This window comes from Podarcis bocagei (genome assembly GCF_964188305.1).
Source record: "Podarcis bocagei genome assembly, chromosome: 10".
In the NCBI taxonomy this organism is placed as follows: Eukaryota; Metazoa; Chordata; class Lepidosauria; order Squamata; family Lacertidae; genus Podarcis; species Podarcis bocagei.
Genome location: NC_138135.1, coordinates 76,405,650 through 76,424,591, shown reverse-complemented (window position 1 = coordinate 76,424,591; position 18,942 = coordinate 76,405,650). Strand labels below are relative to the sequence as shown.

The 18,942-nt window shown below is 43.9% G+C and overlaps 1 protein-coding gene and 2 long non-coding RNA genes across 5 annotated transcripts in view; 2 read left to right on the top strand and 1 right to left on the bottom strand.

Annotated features, from left to right (window-relative positions):
* The window catches only part of FRMD4A (FERM domain containing 4A), a 449,083-nt gene that overhangs the window by 313,703 nt on the left and 116,438 nt on the right, over positions 1 to 18,942 (bottom strand). The window contains exon 1 of one of the 3 annotated variants that reach the window (XM_081210650.1): positions 4,065 to 4,430. The exons of the other annotated variants lie outside the window; for them this stretch is intronic. Within the exon in view, the coding sequence (XP_081066776.1) occupies positions 4,065 to 4,133 (69 nt within the window). The 5' untranslated portion in view covers positions 4,134 to 4,430. Of the gene's footprint in view, positions 1 to 4,064; positions 4,431 to 18,942 lie in introns of those variants that run through there. 3 annotated transcript variants of the gene reach the window in all.
* The window catches only part of LOC308596014, a 39,411-nt gene that overhangs the window by 7,168 nt on the left and 13,301 nt on the right, over positions 1 to 18,942 (top strand). The window lies entirely within an intron of this gene.
* LOC308596026 lies at positions 14,372 to 16,831 on the top strand. Its single transcript, XR_014012277.1, has 2 exons — positions 14,372 to 15,588; positions 16,288 to 16,831. It is a non-coding gene; the product is annotated as an uncharacterized lncRNA (long non-coding RNA).

Genomic DNA, 18,942 nt, shown 5'->3' with positions numbered 1-18,942 from the left:
CCCCTGTTGCTTCATACTGAATTTAGTGTTAGCTGCTGCTTAAAAATAAAAAATAAAAATGTACGTTTGCATACACAAAGGGATGAAGCAATATGGGCCCCTATTGTGTGTCCTTTTGCAAAAGAACACACAGAGACATCACAAGCAGGAACTGACAACAAAATATACTCAAGGTGACACAATGCAGGCAGAATGTGTTTTAAAGTATCATATTGGCAAAATGAGAATGGAGACTGGGAGAGAGAGAAAGGGGTTGTGGTTGAAAAAGCTCTAGGGGCCAGTGGCATCAGGTGGTGGTGGGCTGTGGACCTGTTAAAAGACCTGGTAATTGGGAGCCAGACCAGGAGATGTTCTGTTAATCCTTCTTCTTCCACAGCAGGGGTCCAGCTAAACTGAGAGCAGGTTCACAGAGCTGGCTGACTCGCCTGCCATGCAATAGCTGGTGATGGTGCTTTGGTCTCTTGGGTCCAATTTAGAATCATAGAGTTTGAAGGGATCCCCAAGGGTCATCTAGTCTGACACCCTGCAAGGCAGGAATCTCAGCAAAAGCACCCCTGGCAGATGGTCATCCAACCTCTGCTTAAAAACCTCCAAGGACTGAGGGAGACCGTTTCAACTGAAGCGCAGGCAAAGCATGGCTAGGTCAGGAGCAGCACATGGGCTCCATGATTATTAAGAAGAGACCCTTATAAGGATACAGATCTCTCCAGAGTATTAACTCTAAAAGGTTGGCAGAAGCTGGGACAGAGCAATGGGAGCTCACTCTGTGGCGCGGATTCGAACCACTGACCTTCCAATCAGCAGGCCTAAGAGGCTCAGTGGCTTAGACCACAGCACCACCCATGTCCCAATGATTTGGCTGAAAGATCCTTGGGAGGCAGTTACTCTTCTTGAGGACCTGGTGCTGAATTAGCCTCCCTTTTCCTCTGCTTGCACGTAAGTAAAATAAATATCACAATATCACATACATTTCCAGAGCACTCCTACAGAGGAAACTAAACCACGAAGTACTTACTTTCCCTTAAACATCTTACCACTTAGGAAAGCAGGAAATGCTTACCAAATATTTACTAAGTTCCTATTAGGTATATATAATTCTATATGCACATTAATTGCAACATATCACATCACATATGGCTCTCAGAGCAGAATAAATGCCCATTGCTTGGACAGGTACAGGGCAGATGGGAACTAGAAAACAGCAAGCTCAATGGATATGCAATCCCAATTTAGAGATGTTTTAGGACTATGGGAACTTCAAAGGGTAGATGGAGCTCTCCTATTCCAAAAGGTCCATTAATATCAGTGGAAGAAGCAGAACTCTGTGTGTACATTTCATTCATTGCACAGTTTTGGTCCCCCCCCCCAATTGAAATTAATATTTAAGCATCTGCATATGTGCCTCAAAGCACATGCAGGGCACCTGAGGCTCCTCTTCCCGCTGCCCAAAGTTGCCAGTACAGCATGTGTGCTCCAATATGAACCTCCTTTCATGGATTGGGGCCTTCCTCTGAAGGCTCAGCAGTCAGTTACAAGGAGCAGCATACTTTTCCTGCAGTTATTCCTTTGAGCACCTGCGGTCTCTGCCTAAGGAGACGGCTTCTCTCCTGGCATACGGGGGCAGAGAAAGCATTTCCATTCCCCAAAGTCTTCCAGAGAAGGTAGGATAGCTGCTGTTTCTGCCACAGGACATGTGTGTGCGCTTGCTTTAACTGGTTTTGTGGTTGAACAATGAGTTTAAGTATTTGTTTTAATAGGGATGTCTCAACAGATTGCACACTTTCATGACATTTTATTGTTTGATTGACTGAATGGTGGAGAGTAAAGAATGATTCGACAAACCTGAGAGCTCCTTGGAAGGGGTGGAAGAGAGGTTAGCCATTGCCAGTCATTGTGCATGTGGTGCATCAGTCCTTAGACTAGGCATTTTGCATACCATTTGCTGATTACATTTGCACAAGAAAATATGAACTCACTGCAACACATCAGTAAAAGTAATAATAAATACATTTGGCATCAGTGATCACATGGAGCTGGTGTGCAGCAACTCCCTATCCAATTGGGCATACCATCTATGCAACATGAACAAGTTAAGCATCAGTTAAGTTAAGTATCTGAAGAAGTGTGCATGCACACGAAAGCTCATACCAAGAACTAACTTAGTTGGTCTTTAAGGTGCTACTGGAAGGAATTTTTTTATTTTGACTATGGCAGACCAACACGGCTACCTATCTACTAAGTTAAGCATCAGATCATCATCTTCTCTCAAATTGTTTGTCTTTCTACAAAGTCTTCAGCTTAACACCTTAATTCTCATCCCCAAATGAAGCAAAGCCTCAGGACAGGTAAGTGCTTTGGTCCATTTGTTAACTTGCTCCTCTCCCCACTGCTTAGTGCTCTTGCCCATGCCTATTGCCCCCTTGTCATCATGGCAAAACTTAGATTGCAAGCTCGTTTGGCAGACACTTTTCATTTTCATTTTTCGAAATTCTGTAGGGCACAGTGCACACGAACAACAGTAAATGTGCAAATAAAGAAATAAAGAAATAAATCTTGTTGCCTGCAAGCCCTGTCTCAAGTGGTCAGTCTCACAGATTTCAAAAGAGGTAACAGAACTGACTCTGTATATTCCCTCCTGCTTCCTTGAAAGTTACAGGGCAAGCCTAGCAAGCGACAGGCTCCATGTGGACGCTGGACCACACACTGTTTTCTGGATAATAGCAAAGAGGGTGAAGCAGAAAAAGTGACAGAGTACAAAACTCTGGAAAGCCACTTGGAGGATGTGTGGAAGAAGATGGGCTTGAATAGGGATTTGCAGATGGCCAAAGATCAAAATAGAGCAAGTGAAGCTGTTGCACAAAGGGGTGGCATCGGAGACTGGAAGAAGGGCATTATTTGATAGACAGGAGGAAAGGCCTGTGAAGGGAGGTGAGTTATGATATAGGGTTTGACACAAGAATGAGTAGAGCCTTGTAGGTAAGGAACAGAAGCCACTGTAGAAGATAGCAAGGAAAAGACTGCAACTGAAACATGAGAGGTGATAAAATCACTTGTAAAACAAGCAAGTTATCATTTTTTTTAACGTTTAAAAATATATACTTGAAGGAGTCTAGACTAGTTTCTGATCCCAAACACCTAGGAATAAATCTAGATTACCTCTTTTGATTGTCAGACATAATGATCTCAGATAAAGTCTGGTTTAAACAAAAATGAAAAAGCCGTGTATAGAAAGAGAGGGGGGAGATAGTAGATAAAATTTATATCCCCCCCTTCCTCCCAAAGGAGCCCAGGGCAGCAAACAACAAGTGATAAAACAATTAAAACATCTTTAAAACAGCTTAAAACAAATTCTAATGCAGATGCAGACTGGGAAAGAGCTAAACTTAAAAGGCTTCTTGAAATATACATCTCAACATATCCAGAGGATTTTCCCTCTCTTTCTTTTAAGATCCAACAAGCCACAACATATTTCTCAATGCTAGAGGCAAGGATGAAGCAAGTTTACTAGATGTCTCAAGCACCCCCCCTCAATCAAATCAAACACATTTTACATCAAAGGACACCTCTTTTAAGTCTCTTAAATAACCCTAAGCTTGAGAAAATCGCAGTTCACAGAAGTGAAAGAACGTAATAATAGTTCTATACTAACAGAGGAAAGCCACCACAATGCTATTTATCTTGCAAAGCCGGCTGGATCTCAAATGGTTGTAACACTATCAGTGTAGCTTTCAATAAGGTTTGCTACTACAGTATATTAGAGTAATTTTTCCCAGTTGTGTATGCATCACTGAAATTAAACAATTGTACTCTGTAAAATTAATGCAAAGCATATCTTGCCTCCCCTTCACACTCTGCTAGTTCACATGTATTTCTGCTGAAAGCACAACAACAACAACAACAACAACAACAACAACAACAACAACAACACTATTTCTTCATAGACATATATTGCTGGACACGCAGCTTGTCAAGGACTTTAAAAGGGTTCCTACTACATGCCAAATTCTGCTGCTTTTAAAATGATCAGCATATTACTTTGGAACTGAAAACCAGGCTTTACTTACAAACACATCCATTAGCAGATGCTCCAACGTGGCTTCAATGTCTTCTAGCTTGGCAGCTAAAGTCATCATGAAGGCAACTGCTAGCTCAGATCCAGCAACCCGAAGAATCCCACCAATTCGCAGTTGGTCCAGTGGACCAGCTCCCTGGACTGCACACAGCCTGTCCGTTTACACAACAGGACTTTCCCTGTTCATCACCTGAACCTCGCAGTGTTGCCTGGAGGATGACTATTACTCCATCTAGAAGGGAAGGCACAAACTGGAGGCAAAGGCTACTGCCTTTCTCCTCAAATAACTGCACAGTCTGAGGAATTGCCTGGCATTTGGGAAATCACAACAGAGGGAGCTTTCGTGAGAGAAATTCTCATGCACACAGGGGCATTGGAGAGAGGAAGAACAATAAAGTGCCTTTAACTGTGACTGATATTTATAGGAGGACAAGATTTTTTTTTTACACCATTCCATTTCTCTGTTCATTTCTGACCTTTCAACAAATGGCTCAACACACTGGAGTCTATTGAAATATAGGGGCAGCAGGTCTCTCAGAGGCTGCCTGTGACCAACGCCGGGCCAGTTCACACAGCCACCCCCATCAATAGCTCTTTGTCAAAGGCCTATCAGACTCTGCACTGTCTGCTCTTGACAGAAGAGAGCACAGACATGAAAGAAACAGGGAACCAAAGTTGCACTGGGACATTAATTTTTTCCTAGAAATATTTTTAGCTCCTGTTGCTGCTTGAGAAAAAATAATGTAAAGGACGAAGTTAAAGGGGAGAAACACGGAGGGGGTGGGGGTGGGGAAGTTGCCTCTTCCACTTCTGCCACATCTAGTTCATATCCCAAATGTAATTTGAGTCTGCGCTTCTCCACGCTCAGTACCAAAAATGTGGAGCAGGGAGCAAGGAAAGGCACAATATAATGATGATGTGACGTTCTGATGTACTGCACATAATGATGTTCTGAGATGCTATGGATCATCAACATGTTGAAGGGTCATCAACATGGGGCTACTACTGTATTTGCGGGAGACCTGAATTCTTTAGAACATGCAATTTTCAAGCAACATGAGAGCGACATGATGAGTTTGGTAGAGAGAAGCATAACTTCAGGAAGTCAAGGTGGCATGAGAAGCCTGGGGCCAAGAACCACATTCAGATTCATGTTATTCTCACCAGCTATCTATGATTACTTGCTCAAGGTGCAGCCCCAAGCATTGTGTGTGTGTGTGTGTGTGTGTGTGTGTGTGTGTCTGCCTTGAGATTTTCTGTGGGAAAAATACAGGCAGGATATAGACATAATAAATAATAAATGCTTACGATATATATATAAAAATGGCAAGTGTGTTATTTCAGCCCGTATGTCAAATACAAAAGGTATACTTGACATGTAGTTCTTTTGCTCTGCAAGTCCCAAAGTACTTCACAACTTAAAGACAATTATATTGTGCCCTGTCTGACGTCCACGAAAATCAATTTGAGCTTTTCTACTTATATCAGTGGGGGATTCACACTGTATTGCATCTGGAGGAAAAATAATGTGGGAAAATTTCTGGACTTGTTCCAACAGCCTGCACAGCACCAGGCTAGGAAGGAACAAAACAGGAAAGGAACTCCTTATCCTCTGATACCCAGTTCATCACTTTTACCTGCCGAATGGTGCTGACTCCCGCATTTTATGTTTTTGCAGAATCTTGGGGTTGGGGTATAGATCAGTGGTGGGGTGCATGCTTTGTATGCATAAATGTCCAGTGTTAATCCCAAGCATCTCCAGGTAAAATGACCTCAGGTAGATTATCAGGGGAAAGTCTCCAGCCATGGTGGCCGATGCCCGTTAGGTCGAAGGCAGAGAGAGCAACAGTAGGTGGAGTCAGAGTCAATGACAGCCAGAGCCAACTAATTCTAGGATTACCCCCAGCCTCTTCCTTGCTGAGTTCTACAAAGGACAACCCCGAGACTTACAACCTTGGACTGGCTATAAGAAAGAAGACATGCAGGTGGGGGCTAAGTGAGGGAAGACTGAAGTTGGTGGGTTAGTGACCCATCTACCTTAATGGATCAGCCTCCACTGGCTTCTACCCAAGCAAGGCACTGCCAGTTTGAGTAGACAAAACTGGGTGAAATCAACCAAGGATCTTGGGGACAATCCATAGTTCAGTGGTAGAGTGGATGCTGTGAGAAGCAAAGTTACAGAGATCCAGGCAGAGGGCCTTCTCGGTAGTGGCACCCGCCCTGTGGAACTTCCTCCCATCAGATGTCAAGGAAATAAACTACTACCTGACTATTAGAAAATATCTGAAGGCAGCCTTGTTTAGGGAAGTTTTTAATGTTTGATGTTTTATTGTGTGTTTAATATTCTGTTGGAAGCCGCCCAGAGTGGCGGGGGAGGCCCAGCCATTTCAACAGATCTAACCCACTCTATTTATTTGGCTTAAGAAGAACAACAATAAGGAAGCAACATAAGCCAATGAATTGGAACAGAAGTTGGACAAACAAATGCTCTGGGTGATTATTAAGACAGGTAATCCTTGCAGTAGAGAGAGCTCAGTGGGATGTGAGGCTGTAAATTCTGTCTACATGTTCTTGATTGCAGTTGATATTGCCTTTTCAACCATCCACCACAGTCGGCAGTCAGGGAGCGATGGGTGACTTTTACTAGACAACAGTATGACAGTCCATTTAGAGCACGCAGTGATGGATTACTTCAACAGTAATGAAGGGAGAACAAGACATTTCTCTGACAGACACGCTCATGGATAGTTCCTCATGTAAGGCAATAGATTAGCTTCTCCACAAAAAAACCTTTTAGCACAGCAACAAACTTGAAGATTCACAGCCTATTCAGCCTTGAATGTGGAAGCAGGAATATTGCCACTAGGATGACCATTTAATTTCAAAAATTATGATGCTCTAGAAGGACCCAGCAGCAGAGTAAAAACTTGTTAGGAGCCTAGCAGGGCAGAAATTGATGAGTGGTGGACAGAGCCTGGCAGTGGTTGCCAGCTATGGGCAGAATCAGAAAGAATTTGAAATTAACCAGCTTCTCAGACACCAGAACTGGCTATATAATAATAATAATAATAATAATTTATTATTTATACCCCGCCCATCTGGCTGGGTTTCCCCAGCCACTCTGGGCGGCTTCCAAAAGAATATTAAAATACTATGATACATCAAACATTAAAAGCTTCCCTAAACAGGGCTGCCTTCAGATGTCTTCTAAAAGTCAGGTAGTTGTTGTTCTCTTTGACATCTGGTGGGAGGGCGTTCCACAGGGAGGGCGCCACTACCGAGAAGGCCCTCTGCCTGGTTCCCTGTAACTTGGCTTCTCGCAGTGAGGGAACCGCCAGAAGGCCCTCGGAGCTGGACCTCAGTGTCCGGGTAGAACGATGGAGGTGGAGACGCTCCTTCAGGTATACTGGACCGAGGCCGTTTAGGGCTTTAAAGGTCAGCACCAACACTTTGAATTGTGCTCGGAAACGTACTGGGAGCCAATGTAGGTCTTTCAAGACCGGTGTTATATGGTCTCGGCGGCCGTTCCCAGTCACCAGTCTGGCTGCTGCATTCTGGATTAGTTGTAGTTTCCGGGTCACCTTCAAAGGTAGCCCCACATAGAGCGCATTGCAGTAGTCCAAGCGAGAGATAACCAGAGCATGCACCACTCTGGCGAGGCAGTCCGCGGGCAGATAGGGTCTCAGCCTACGTACCAGATGGAGCTGGTACACAGCTGCCCTGGACACGGATTTAACCTGTGCCTCCATGGACAGCTGTGAGTCCAAAATGACTCCCAGGCTGTGCACCTGGTCCTTCAGGGGCACGGTTACCCCATTCAGGGCCAGGGAATCCCCCACACCTGCCCGCCTCCTGTCCCCCAGAAACAGTACTTCTGTCTTGTCAGGATTCAATCTCAATCTGTTTGCCGCCATCCATCCTCCAACCGCCTCCAGACACTCACACAGGACTGTCACCGCCTTCACTGGTTCTGATTTGAAAGAAGGGTAGAGCTGGGTATCATCCGCATACTGATGAACACCCAGCCCAAACCCCCTGATGATCTCTCCCAGTGGCTGCATGTAGATGTTGAAAAGCATGGGGGAGAGGACAGAACCCTGAGGCACCCCACAAGTGAGAGCCCAGGGGTCTGAACACTCATCCCCCACCACCACTTTCTGAACACAGCCCAGGAGGAAGGAGCGGAACCACTGTATAACAGTGCCCCCAGCTCCCAGCCCCTCAAGACGGTCCAGAAGGATGTTATGGTCGATGGTATCAAACGCCGCTGAGAGATCCAGCAGAACTAGGAAACAGCTCTCACCTTTGTCCCTAGCCCGCCGGAGATCATCAACCAGTGCGACCAAGACAGTTTCAGTCCCGTGATGAGGCCTGAATCCCGATTGGAAGGGATCCAAATGGTCCGCTTCTTCCAGGCGTGCCTGGAGTTGTTCAGCAACCACTCGCTCAATCACCTTGCCCAAGAATGGAAGATTTGAGACTGGGCGATAACTGGCCATCGTGGCCGCATCTAAAGATGGTTTTTTAAGAAGCGGTTTAATAACTGCTTCTTTCAGCGGGTCTGGGAAGGCTCACTCACGGAGAGAAGCATTCACCACCCCACGAAGCCCATCGCCCAGCCCTTCCCGGCTAGCTTTTATAAGCCAGGATGGGCAAGGATCAAGGAGACAGGTGGTTGGTTTCACTCGTCCAAGCAGCCTGTCCACATCCTCGGAGGTAACAGATTGGAATTGATCCCACGCAATTTGACTAGACAGGACTCTAGCACTCTCCCGCCCCGGCCCTGCTCCCACGGTGGCGTCTACCTCTTCCCGAATCTGAGCGACTTTATCTGCAAAAAACTTTGCAAAATCATTGCAGGAGATCATGTGGCCCGTACTGGGCCCCGATGTAGCAGGTGGTTCCGCTAAATTGCGGACCACCTGAAAGAGTCTCCTGCTGCTGTTTTCTGCAGATGCAATAGAGGCGGCGAAGAAAGCCTTCTTCGCTGTCGCTACCGCCACTTGGTAGGCTCGACACTGAGCTCTAACCTGTGTCCGGTCAGCTTCAGAATGGGTCATCCGCCACCGGCGCTCTAGCCGTCTCAACAATTGTTTCATTGCCCTCAGATCCGTGGAAAACCACGGGGCTGTCCGGGCTCCATGCAATCGGAGAGGGTGCTTCGGAGCCAAACAGTCAATAGCCCTGGTTAACTCCACATTCCAGCGGGCCACCAGGGAATCAGCTGAAAGGCCATCAACATGGAATAAAGCATCCCCTACCGCTCTCTGGAAACCATTTGGATCCATTAAGTGGCGGGGGCGGACCATCCGAATCGGTCCCACCTCCCTGCAGAGGGGAAGGGTCGCGGAGAAGTCAAGGCTATCTGATAAAGCACTGATTGGTTCTTACCCCTAATATGTATGGCACTTTACAAAAAAACATTGAGTTTTGGATTGAAGTAGTATCAGCTAAAGATGGTTGGCATATTGTGGCCCCAGCAATGGTGGTGAGCAGATGAAGTCTGTTTGCCACGACATCTACCAGTAAACAAATGGGAGCATGGGGGAAAGCTTTGTCTTAGGGTCAAACTAGACAAGATGCTGCGAGTTCCATGATAGGGTCTTCCACACGTTTTTTGTTTTTTTTAAAGCAACCAGGGGCGAGAACGAGGCATCGGTAGAGGGATTGACTCTTTCTCTTACACCAAGGAGAGTGAAACCTGTGGTCCTCCAGTTTATATTGGACCCCCAACTCCCATAATCCTTGGCAGTGGCCTTAGACAATTCCCCCAACTTTAACAGACCCTCCAAAACTCCTATTTGTCCCACTTACAACCCAGAGCCTAATTTGGCCTTCAATTTAGTCATTAGTCATCAGCCCCAAAATTTTTTGCTCTACATTCCCACCACGTGATAGAAAGTGCCTTCCTTCTCTTTACATTTTCAACAATTATTTAATCCTATTCTATACATTTTTGCCCATGTAATATACCATCTATACATCATTTTCATGTAATTCTCTTTCAACAATATGCAATCAGTGAATTTCAAATTCACTTTCCACAGTTTTCCCCAAAACCGTTTACCTTCCCGCCGGAGCAGTACTTATTTATCTACTTGCACTTTGACGTGCTTTTGAACTGCTAGGTTGGCAGGAGCTGGGACCAAGCAGTGGGAGCTCACCCCGTCGTGGGGATTCGAACCACCGACCTTCTGATCGGCAGGCCCTAGGCTCTGTGGTTTAACCCTCAGCACCACCCGCGTCCCGGCAAATAATATATTATACGCTTCCTTTAATAATTTGGCATTATCCTCTAAAATTTCCTTTTGGAATTTGGAGATTGTGTAGCTAAATCCTTTCTTATTATCTTCCTTGAAGATCTCATTTAATTGTCTATGATGCAGCCAACTCTGAACATGCTCCTTTAAAAGAGATATCTTCTAAGCAAACATACCCAATCCTGCATAAGCCAAAAGGAGACCACACACTAAAAGCATTGGACAGGATACCTAGAATAGGTTTGCCTGAATGAACAGTGATAACAGTTAATGGCTAGTAGCTATCACCCAGTGGGCACCCATTGAGTGGAGGCTTGTAGAAACAAATTGAATATATTTAGCAAGGAAAAATAGCTTTTGTTTTATTTGCCCTGGGCATGAAAAAACCGGGGGGGGGGGGTTACTGGCAGTATTTGTTGGGGTTTTTATTTATTTACTTATAAAAAAATAGACTGCACTTTCATAAGAATAAAGCAAAGAGGTACACAGCACACAACATTGCAATGGAATAATAAGAACACAAAAAAGAGCAAAATGTTACTTGCTCCTTCATACCCAGCTTGTATATTTATATTACTTTAATTACTGTAATCCTTTACAATACTGTATCTGAAGAAGCGTGCATGCACACGAAAGCTCATACCAAGAACTAACTTAGTTGGTCTTTAAGGTGCTACTGGAAGGAATTTTTTTATTTTGTAATCCTTTAATGTGTGTTTTGTGATATATGCACTTTTATTGATTATTTTGTAAGCCTCCCTCAAATCTCAGTGGATGATGTGTGGTTTAAAAATGCAGTAAGCAGCAGCAGCAGCAGCAATAAACTGTTCTCACAAAAGTACCTTGAGATGGAAACTGGCGCTCCAAAGAGACGTCCCCAGAACTTTCCTTCACTCGGAGATACGCAAAGCAAAAGACACAGTTTTCAGTCATGAATGGTTCGCATACATTTCATTTCTAACTGCCTGTGCATATACATTATTTAACACAAGAGAGCTAGATATAGGATCAAAGTTGCTTTTGTTATGCTTGTGAAATACTGTCTGGAATAAGTCATATATTTGCTCACCTGCAGATGGATTTTACTCTCTGGCTAGAGAGACAAAAATGAGACATTTCATTGCAATAATAAATTTTATAAAGCATACAAGCGCTTCCTTGTAATATTTAATGCACAATGGAGAGTTGATAAATACGTTACAGCCCTGTCTCCAAAGGACCGTTGATAGGATGGCACGGTATTTGATTCAGGGAGGCACTGAGAGACTCACGGTCTCTTTAACCCTATTATAATTCCACTGGCCAACCCATGTCATCTCAGGACTTTAGACTGATGATTTGATTTGACAGAATTGGTCAAACAGACAGGCCCTCTTTCCCTCCTTCTATTCAAACGGAATGAATTTCCAGATTTCAGCAACCAACGAACAGTGAAAACTGTGTCGTGAGCAGAGAGTAAAGTAAAGCCTCAACCCAACATATAATGACCTCATTCATTTGGTGTGCCCCCCCCTCTCCTTGAGCCACCTGCCATGTTGGTCTGCTCCACTGGTCAAGGAGCCTCAAGACGTGTCTGTTTGCAAATGCTTCAAAGAGGTCAGATGCGCGTATTCTGTGTCCCCAATTATAACATTACAAAAAACTGAGAGGAATGGGAGCTCATTAAAGCTATTCATTGAACTCCATGGAAACATTCACCATATGGAGGTTGTGACAGGCTTCAGTACAGGAGGGGAATATTTGCCACACACAAAAAAGCAATGGCTGCTTCTCATCACTTTTCAGATTCCAACATTAAGTAGGCCGTGAGCTGATCATTGAGAGATGATCCAAAGCTTGGACCATCTGTTGCTGGGGTGCACTGACTGCAGATGTGGGTTCAAATCTTCAGACTCCCATCTACATAAGACACTCCTTGTTCACCCAAAAAGCTTAGCATGTTAGGGGATGTCTTACAAATAAAAGGTACAGCCAAATCAAAAGATACACCACAAGGGGGGCTTCTGTTTTAGCTCCAAGGAATATTTTGCTGTTTTGCCATCCACTGTGACATACTTAAAAGCTAGCTCCAAAAATTTCTGAGCCTATGATGCTAGAGAAGAAGAAGAAGAACTGGAATAGCAGTATATATCTCCAACAGAAAGTTAGTGTGAACTGGTGGACAGAGCAGCTGTGATCATCATGAGGCCTGGCTACTAATTTGAAGAACATACTGTTTGAGTCACAGTATTCCCCCCCCCTTGCATTCATGAACCTGGGTATGGAGAAATTCACTGGTGTGAACTGGTCACATGTCCACAGTGCAAACCACACTGCAAAAATAAGAATGTTTTTCTCATTCTCCAATAATTAACCCTACACCATTTCTGTACCCATTTTTGTACCACAGAAGCAAGACCATCATGAATGTGGGGAGAGAGACTATTCTGGCATGTTCATGTAGTCAAGCCCTTTGGGCTTTTATGACTGAATTGTGCATTGTGGGAATAAAAAAGGAAGCAATAAGCTTGAAGGTTGACTTGACAGCCAGTACTTTGCATTTAATCAGGGATCATTGACTCTGGTCAAACTCAATAAGCAGTTTCTGTCAATATTCAACTTCATCCCAGAAACAAGACTATCTACTAAAGCCCTGTTTACATAACACATCTTTGATCTCTGGGGCTGGTGTTGCCATAGAATCCAGTTGTGGCTGTCACCATCAAGTAGGCATTCACAAATAAAAGCCTTCCTGAAAGAACCACATGTCATACTCTTCTTCAAGTTTATGACTTATTGTCTCCGGCTTGATTCGAATACCGCAAAAGTACTGCAGAACTTGTCACTGATCTTCACTCTATTCCATTTTATTCTTTGAGTGACCTATTGTGATCTTTCAAGTAAACATTGTCAACACATTGAGATGTAAAGTCTCCTCCTGCTGATTCACAACTCATGACATCTCTCAGATGTTCAAGAGAAAATTGCTGCCATCCAGTCTATTATTCAGATTGATGGCAGCTCTCTTCAGCCCCCTCCCTGCCTTCTCTCCAAGACTCAAACTGAACCGGTGTGTGACATCCTCATTCATTTGGACATAATGGTCACATCTGGGAGAAACAGCCACAGCTGCTTTGCTGTTAAAAGATGGCCTTTTCCCTCCAGAATACCAACTGAAAACTTTTGAACTTGGGGATTTAGAATGAAAACTTGAACCATGATTTGAACTTGGAAGCCTACCATCTCACTAACTTCCCTGCCAGGATATTCAGATGAACATTTCCCCTTCCAGAGTGAGGGGAGTCACATTGTGACAGTGGGCAGAAGATGTGGCTGCCTTATATAAAGATTCTAGATCTTTATATATATACACCGTATATCTCCTATATAACTAGGATAGGATAAGTTCACATGCCCTGGATGTAACCAGGATAGGGTTGCAAAAACAAATACCATAGATGATGTACAGTGTGGATATAAATCTGATCATTAAAAGCCAGAAACTAGCTTGACCTAGAGATGTTGCCAGGGTTATCTGATTTGACTCCAAATCAGGCCCACTTCACTTCTTTTACAATTCAAGTGTTATTTCTCTGAGATGTTCTTCTCTAACATGGAATCCTAAATTAAACTCTGAGCATGCACTGTCAGCATTTAGCAGACAAATCTCCCCAAAGCAGGTGCCTTGTAGGTGCCTGTGGACACATTCTTTAGTTGTAAACATTTAGACTTGATTATTTCTGTGGAATATATAACTGGGCTATCCAATTAGACAGTCCTTTGTTGGGTGAGTATCTTTTCTAATCAGCTCAATCAAATCTCTTGATTGCTTCTTGAGAACTTCTTACAAGTTGTTTTCCTCCACCCAGTTCCAAAGCCTTATCTTGTTCCTGGATTTATTTATGGGGTTGATTTCCAAATGACTGTCATGCGGTGTGTGCAAGGCAGACCAAGCTACAATTTCCAGAGGGCAAAATGATAAAGCACAGCATGCACACGCAAACAATACAAGCTGCAAGAAATGTTCCAAAGACAGAGAAGCTTTTGAACATTTGCCGACAACAGTTGTAAATGCAAAGTCAATTCCCAATCTAGCCAAGGTTGCTTACTCAAAGTGATAGCGAGAGTAGCAAACAGGCAGAGTGGCACGACTGAGTACCCAGGTTATGGTAGAATATCGAATCATTGTCAAACCACCTAGAAACAGGGCCCTTGACATTATCTAATAAAACATACACATCAGAGGAAAACTGCTGAGTGTGAAGGAAGCTATACAAAGCAAGAACTGTATAAAAGAGCCCTCTGGAAATGTGCGCCAAATTGCTGCTTGCATTGGCTCTTTTTCGAGCTAAGCTGGCTATATACAAGTAGCACCACACAAAGGACTATGCCTTTTCCACACAGTTCGGTCCATAAATATGGTTCAGCATTGGCGCTTCTCCAAGCTAAGTTGGTCATTTTCAGGTACTCCGCACAGAGAAGTATGCCTTTTTGCACACATTGAAAACCACAAAATACGGTTCAGCAGCGTCTACTAAAACCACGATCTATGTACAGTAGCATGAGCCTGTACTCAAATGACTCACTATGTACAGAGAGCCAATGTACACAGCAATACCAAGCAGTCTCTGCATACTGTGATGTTCATATGAATTAACCCTGAAGCTGAAATTAAGGAAGTTGGAGGGGGGAGTTGATTTGGGCTGGGATCAAGTCCTAGAATAATGATGCAGTTTTACATCAAAGGGAGCCGATCCACTTCTGGCATAGATACCGGCTGTCCAGATGGACTGTGTGAGGTTTCTTCTACTGCTGCAACCTGTGCTCAAGAGCCAAATGGCTAAAAGCATGAAATTAGATTTTTAAGCCTTTATAACACCAAACAAATACACTTCCTTTCTAATTACAAATGAAATCCCTGTTGCCATTTCTCCATCCTGGCATGCTGATTTGCACGGTCATTCAAAGTTCAGCAGGTTGGTTATTACATGCTGATAAGCTACTTTGCATTCCCTCTCTTCATCTCTACTTCCCATGTGATCACTCTCTGCCATCTGGCCCTGTATATTCCTATGCCTGGGTACAGATCCTTCCACCTGCCAGTGCTGTCTCTCTCTGTATGTATGGTCAGATCTTCCTCATTCCAGATTCAGCTTTGTTCTCATTCTAGAAGTCCTTCTAGAATTTCTGGAATCATAAATGCTTTGTGCACAGACCGACACTGTTGCATGCATCCAGTATACAGATGCCAGCTGTCCCAGTGATAATGTTGAAATGGTGTAATCGAACAATATATTGCTTTTGTTTAGCCTGTTTCTGTTCCACACTAGCATGGGAGTTGTTTGCCCATGGGGTAATTCAATGGGATTACAGAATGCATGTAAATCTTAAAAGCACATGGTCAGATCCTATTGTGTGGATCTTTCCCACCTAATCATCCCTGTCCCAGGTAGCCAAGGACTGGGTGGGAGCGACCCATGCAACTGACCCCATGTATATGGTTCCAGTGTCCACATCCATAATGAGCCTCATATGATGCTGCTCCCCTGCTTCTGCGTGTGATGGGCCGTGATATCCTGCAAGTGGGGCTCAGGGGCAGCAGCTGCTGGAGTCTGTGTGCAGCTTCCCCATGTCACAAACCTTCTGGACACCTGGAACTTCCTGAGTAGAAAGGATTATAAAAGGTTTTCTTTCCCAGCTAAGCCTTGCTTGCACAACAAGGTCTTCCTGAGGTCTGGTGAGTTCCTGTATCCTTGGTTGCGCTTCAGTCCTGACCTGACTTCTAGCTTATTCTTCAAGCTAGCCTCCAGGCAGGGGTGTCAACTTGAATAAAATATGGGAGGGGCAGGTAAGCCCTACCCCACACATAATCGGTCACATGATGCGATGCAGGCACAAAGGAGTTGGCTCCTATGGCTGCAGGATTTCTGTGGTGCTGACTTGTCCTTCGGTTCTGACTTCTGGTTTCTTCCACAGCTTCTGTCTCTTGGCTCACCTCAGACTTCTGCTCATGGCCTAGTCCTGACAATTACAATTCTGTACCTATGGTGTAGCCTTGTTCCTATGAACATATTTTGTTATTGAAAACCAAAGTGTCTTATATCCATGATATAAAATACGATGACAAAATGGGAGGTTGAAGTCACAAGAGAGTTGGACAAAGAGAGCTGTCATTTTCATAACTACATGACAGGTGGAGGCCACGCTGGGGACTCTCCGAAAGTTTAATCTATAGCAGCAACAAGCCCTAGAAGAGCACTATGAGATGCTGACAGTTTTGCCCCCTGCCTAACAAGATAACAGATGACAATAAAAAGAAAGCAGTTGCCCACAGTAAGCCCTGAAAAGCTGGGAGATAGAACTTTTGGTTGGCTACCCAGAGACAGCAACAGCAAACATGGGACAGAAACCGGAATTGTTTCCTGCTCTTATTGGGTTTGGATCCACCATTACTGGTTTTCAATAATGTTGTTGTTGCTACTCCTATACTGATCTTTCCAGTAAATGGAATAACTGGGAATGGCACAGGTAGCATTGGGGCCGACTACAAAGCAAGACGATCAGGGGAGAAATTTGACAGCTGGAATTACCCCAAGTTATACAGTCCTAAAGCCTCTGAGCATTGATTCTCACTTTACTGATTGTTTTAAATTGTTTTTAATGTTGCTTTAATGGTGTAACCCTCCCTGGGATCTTATGGCGAAGCAGCCATGCCCCTTGACACCTTGGCTCATTGAGGTTTGATCTATAGGTGACCGTGCAAAGTATTTGCAAGCATGTCAGAAGAATCAAGCATTGGCAGACAACAGCTATCCTCATTAATAGAAGACAGACTTGCCCCCATTGTTCAGGGAAGGAAGAAGAGTTGTGGAGGCATGATAATGTCTTATTTTACACCTAATCTATTTGCTAACTTCCAACACATGCGCACCACTGTATTTGGCCATCAATAAGACCTGGAGAGAAAAGTGTTTTCTTCCAGGAGCACCCCCCCCCCCACTTATAAACAAACCAACAGCTGTTGGCCTCCATTTTGCACACAGAACTTCATTGGCACTCGTCTATTTTGCACCTGGCGCTCACTTGCCAAGTACACTGAGGACTTACAATGCATACTTGCATTGGCTCATGGCTCTTGCTGTTGGTCCCATCCAGCCTATGGTTGTGTAGCACACCAGCCCCCTCCCTCCACAGGCATAGCCTCAAACGTGATCACATTTTGTCACATGTAACTCTGCCCCTCCCTCAAAATATTATGCCCACATGGAGACACATGCTTGCATGCACATCTGTGCAAACAGGGACATCTCTCTATCTCTTTCCTAGGTTTCTTAGTTTGACTTTAATACTTTCTAAAGCATGGAGGACAAAAGATTGGGAAAGTGCCAAATATCCTTTTATTTGATTTGGCAGGTATGTTTGCTCAGGAAAGAGAATGGAGGCAAATGGTTTACCTTTACATAGCTAAATAAGTCTTTTGGAAAGGCTACTCTTCTGGAGTCAGTAGGAATAGGAATAGTGATTAGTTCTGCCTCTAATGAATTCAGCCACGGCACTCAGGACTGATGGCTTAGTGATTTTTGAGCCCAGGGGTCAGCATTCCTGTTCAACTCCAGGAGCCACAAGAGTGCGAGAGCTGAGAAGAAGTGACACGGAGCAGAGCTTTAAAACTAAGTGCATTAAATGCAGCAGCCACCAAGAAGAGCCTGAGAAGTGGTTGACATCAGATACCTACAGGGAAGTGACATGAATGAAAAGCAGCACTCATCAAAGCTAGTATCCAATAAGGATGCCTTTTCTGAAGTCAATTAAGGTATCTACATTAAGTTGTCTACATGAACAGGCTGCATTCTGAGGACAAGATGCTTCTAGATTTGCTAACAATGTACTCAAGCAATGGAACTGGAAAATGCATTTTATGCTAGATGAAATGAAACATTCCTTTAGTACATCCAAAATTTAAATCTAAATAAATAAATACATATAAAGAATATTTATTGCTGTGTATCTCAGGGCTTTCCTGCATGAGCAGTTTTTTATGCATGAAAGCAAGAGCAAAAGCCGGCAATAACAAAATCTGGATAGCAAGCATTCAAATACGATGACATCCGTAACACGACCACACACTCAAAAGCTGTTATTGTTGTATCTCTTCCTTTAACTGGCAGCGTTTCAGAAGTATCCAAAGTGGCTGGAGGTTTTTCCACAAGAAAGAAGCAAGTTCAGAGCAACATTTCTAAAAAGCTCTAGGGCTCACATTCTGGGCAGATTGTGCACCATTTAAAAATCCTTAGGAATGGATGTGATTAAACAGATAAACTGCTTTGAGGGTTTTTTCTCCCAACAATCATGGTATATAAATTATATGAAATATATAAACAAAGCATGCTGTGTCAAATATCACCTGCTTCATGGAAGAGATGAAAAAGGGAGAGATACAATTGAAACAAATATGTAAGAACAACCACAGCAAATTTATGCAGCACTTCTGAGAGACAGAGAGAAATCTCAGTCCCAAGTACTTCATAGAATTTTTTTTAAACTCACAAGCTAACCCTAAGAGTTAAGAATTCCAGAAGGGCGATGTGACACAAAAGAGAAAGAGAACAGGGCAGAAAACAATCTGGGTGC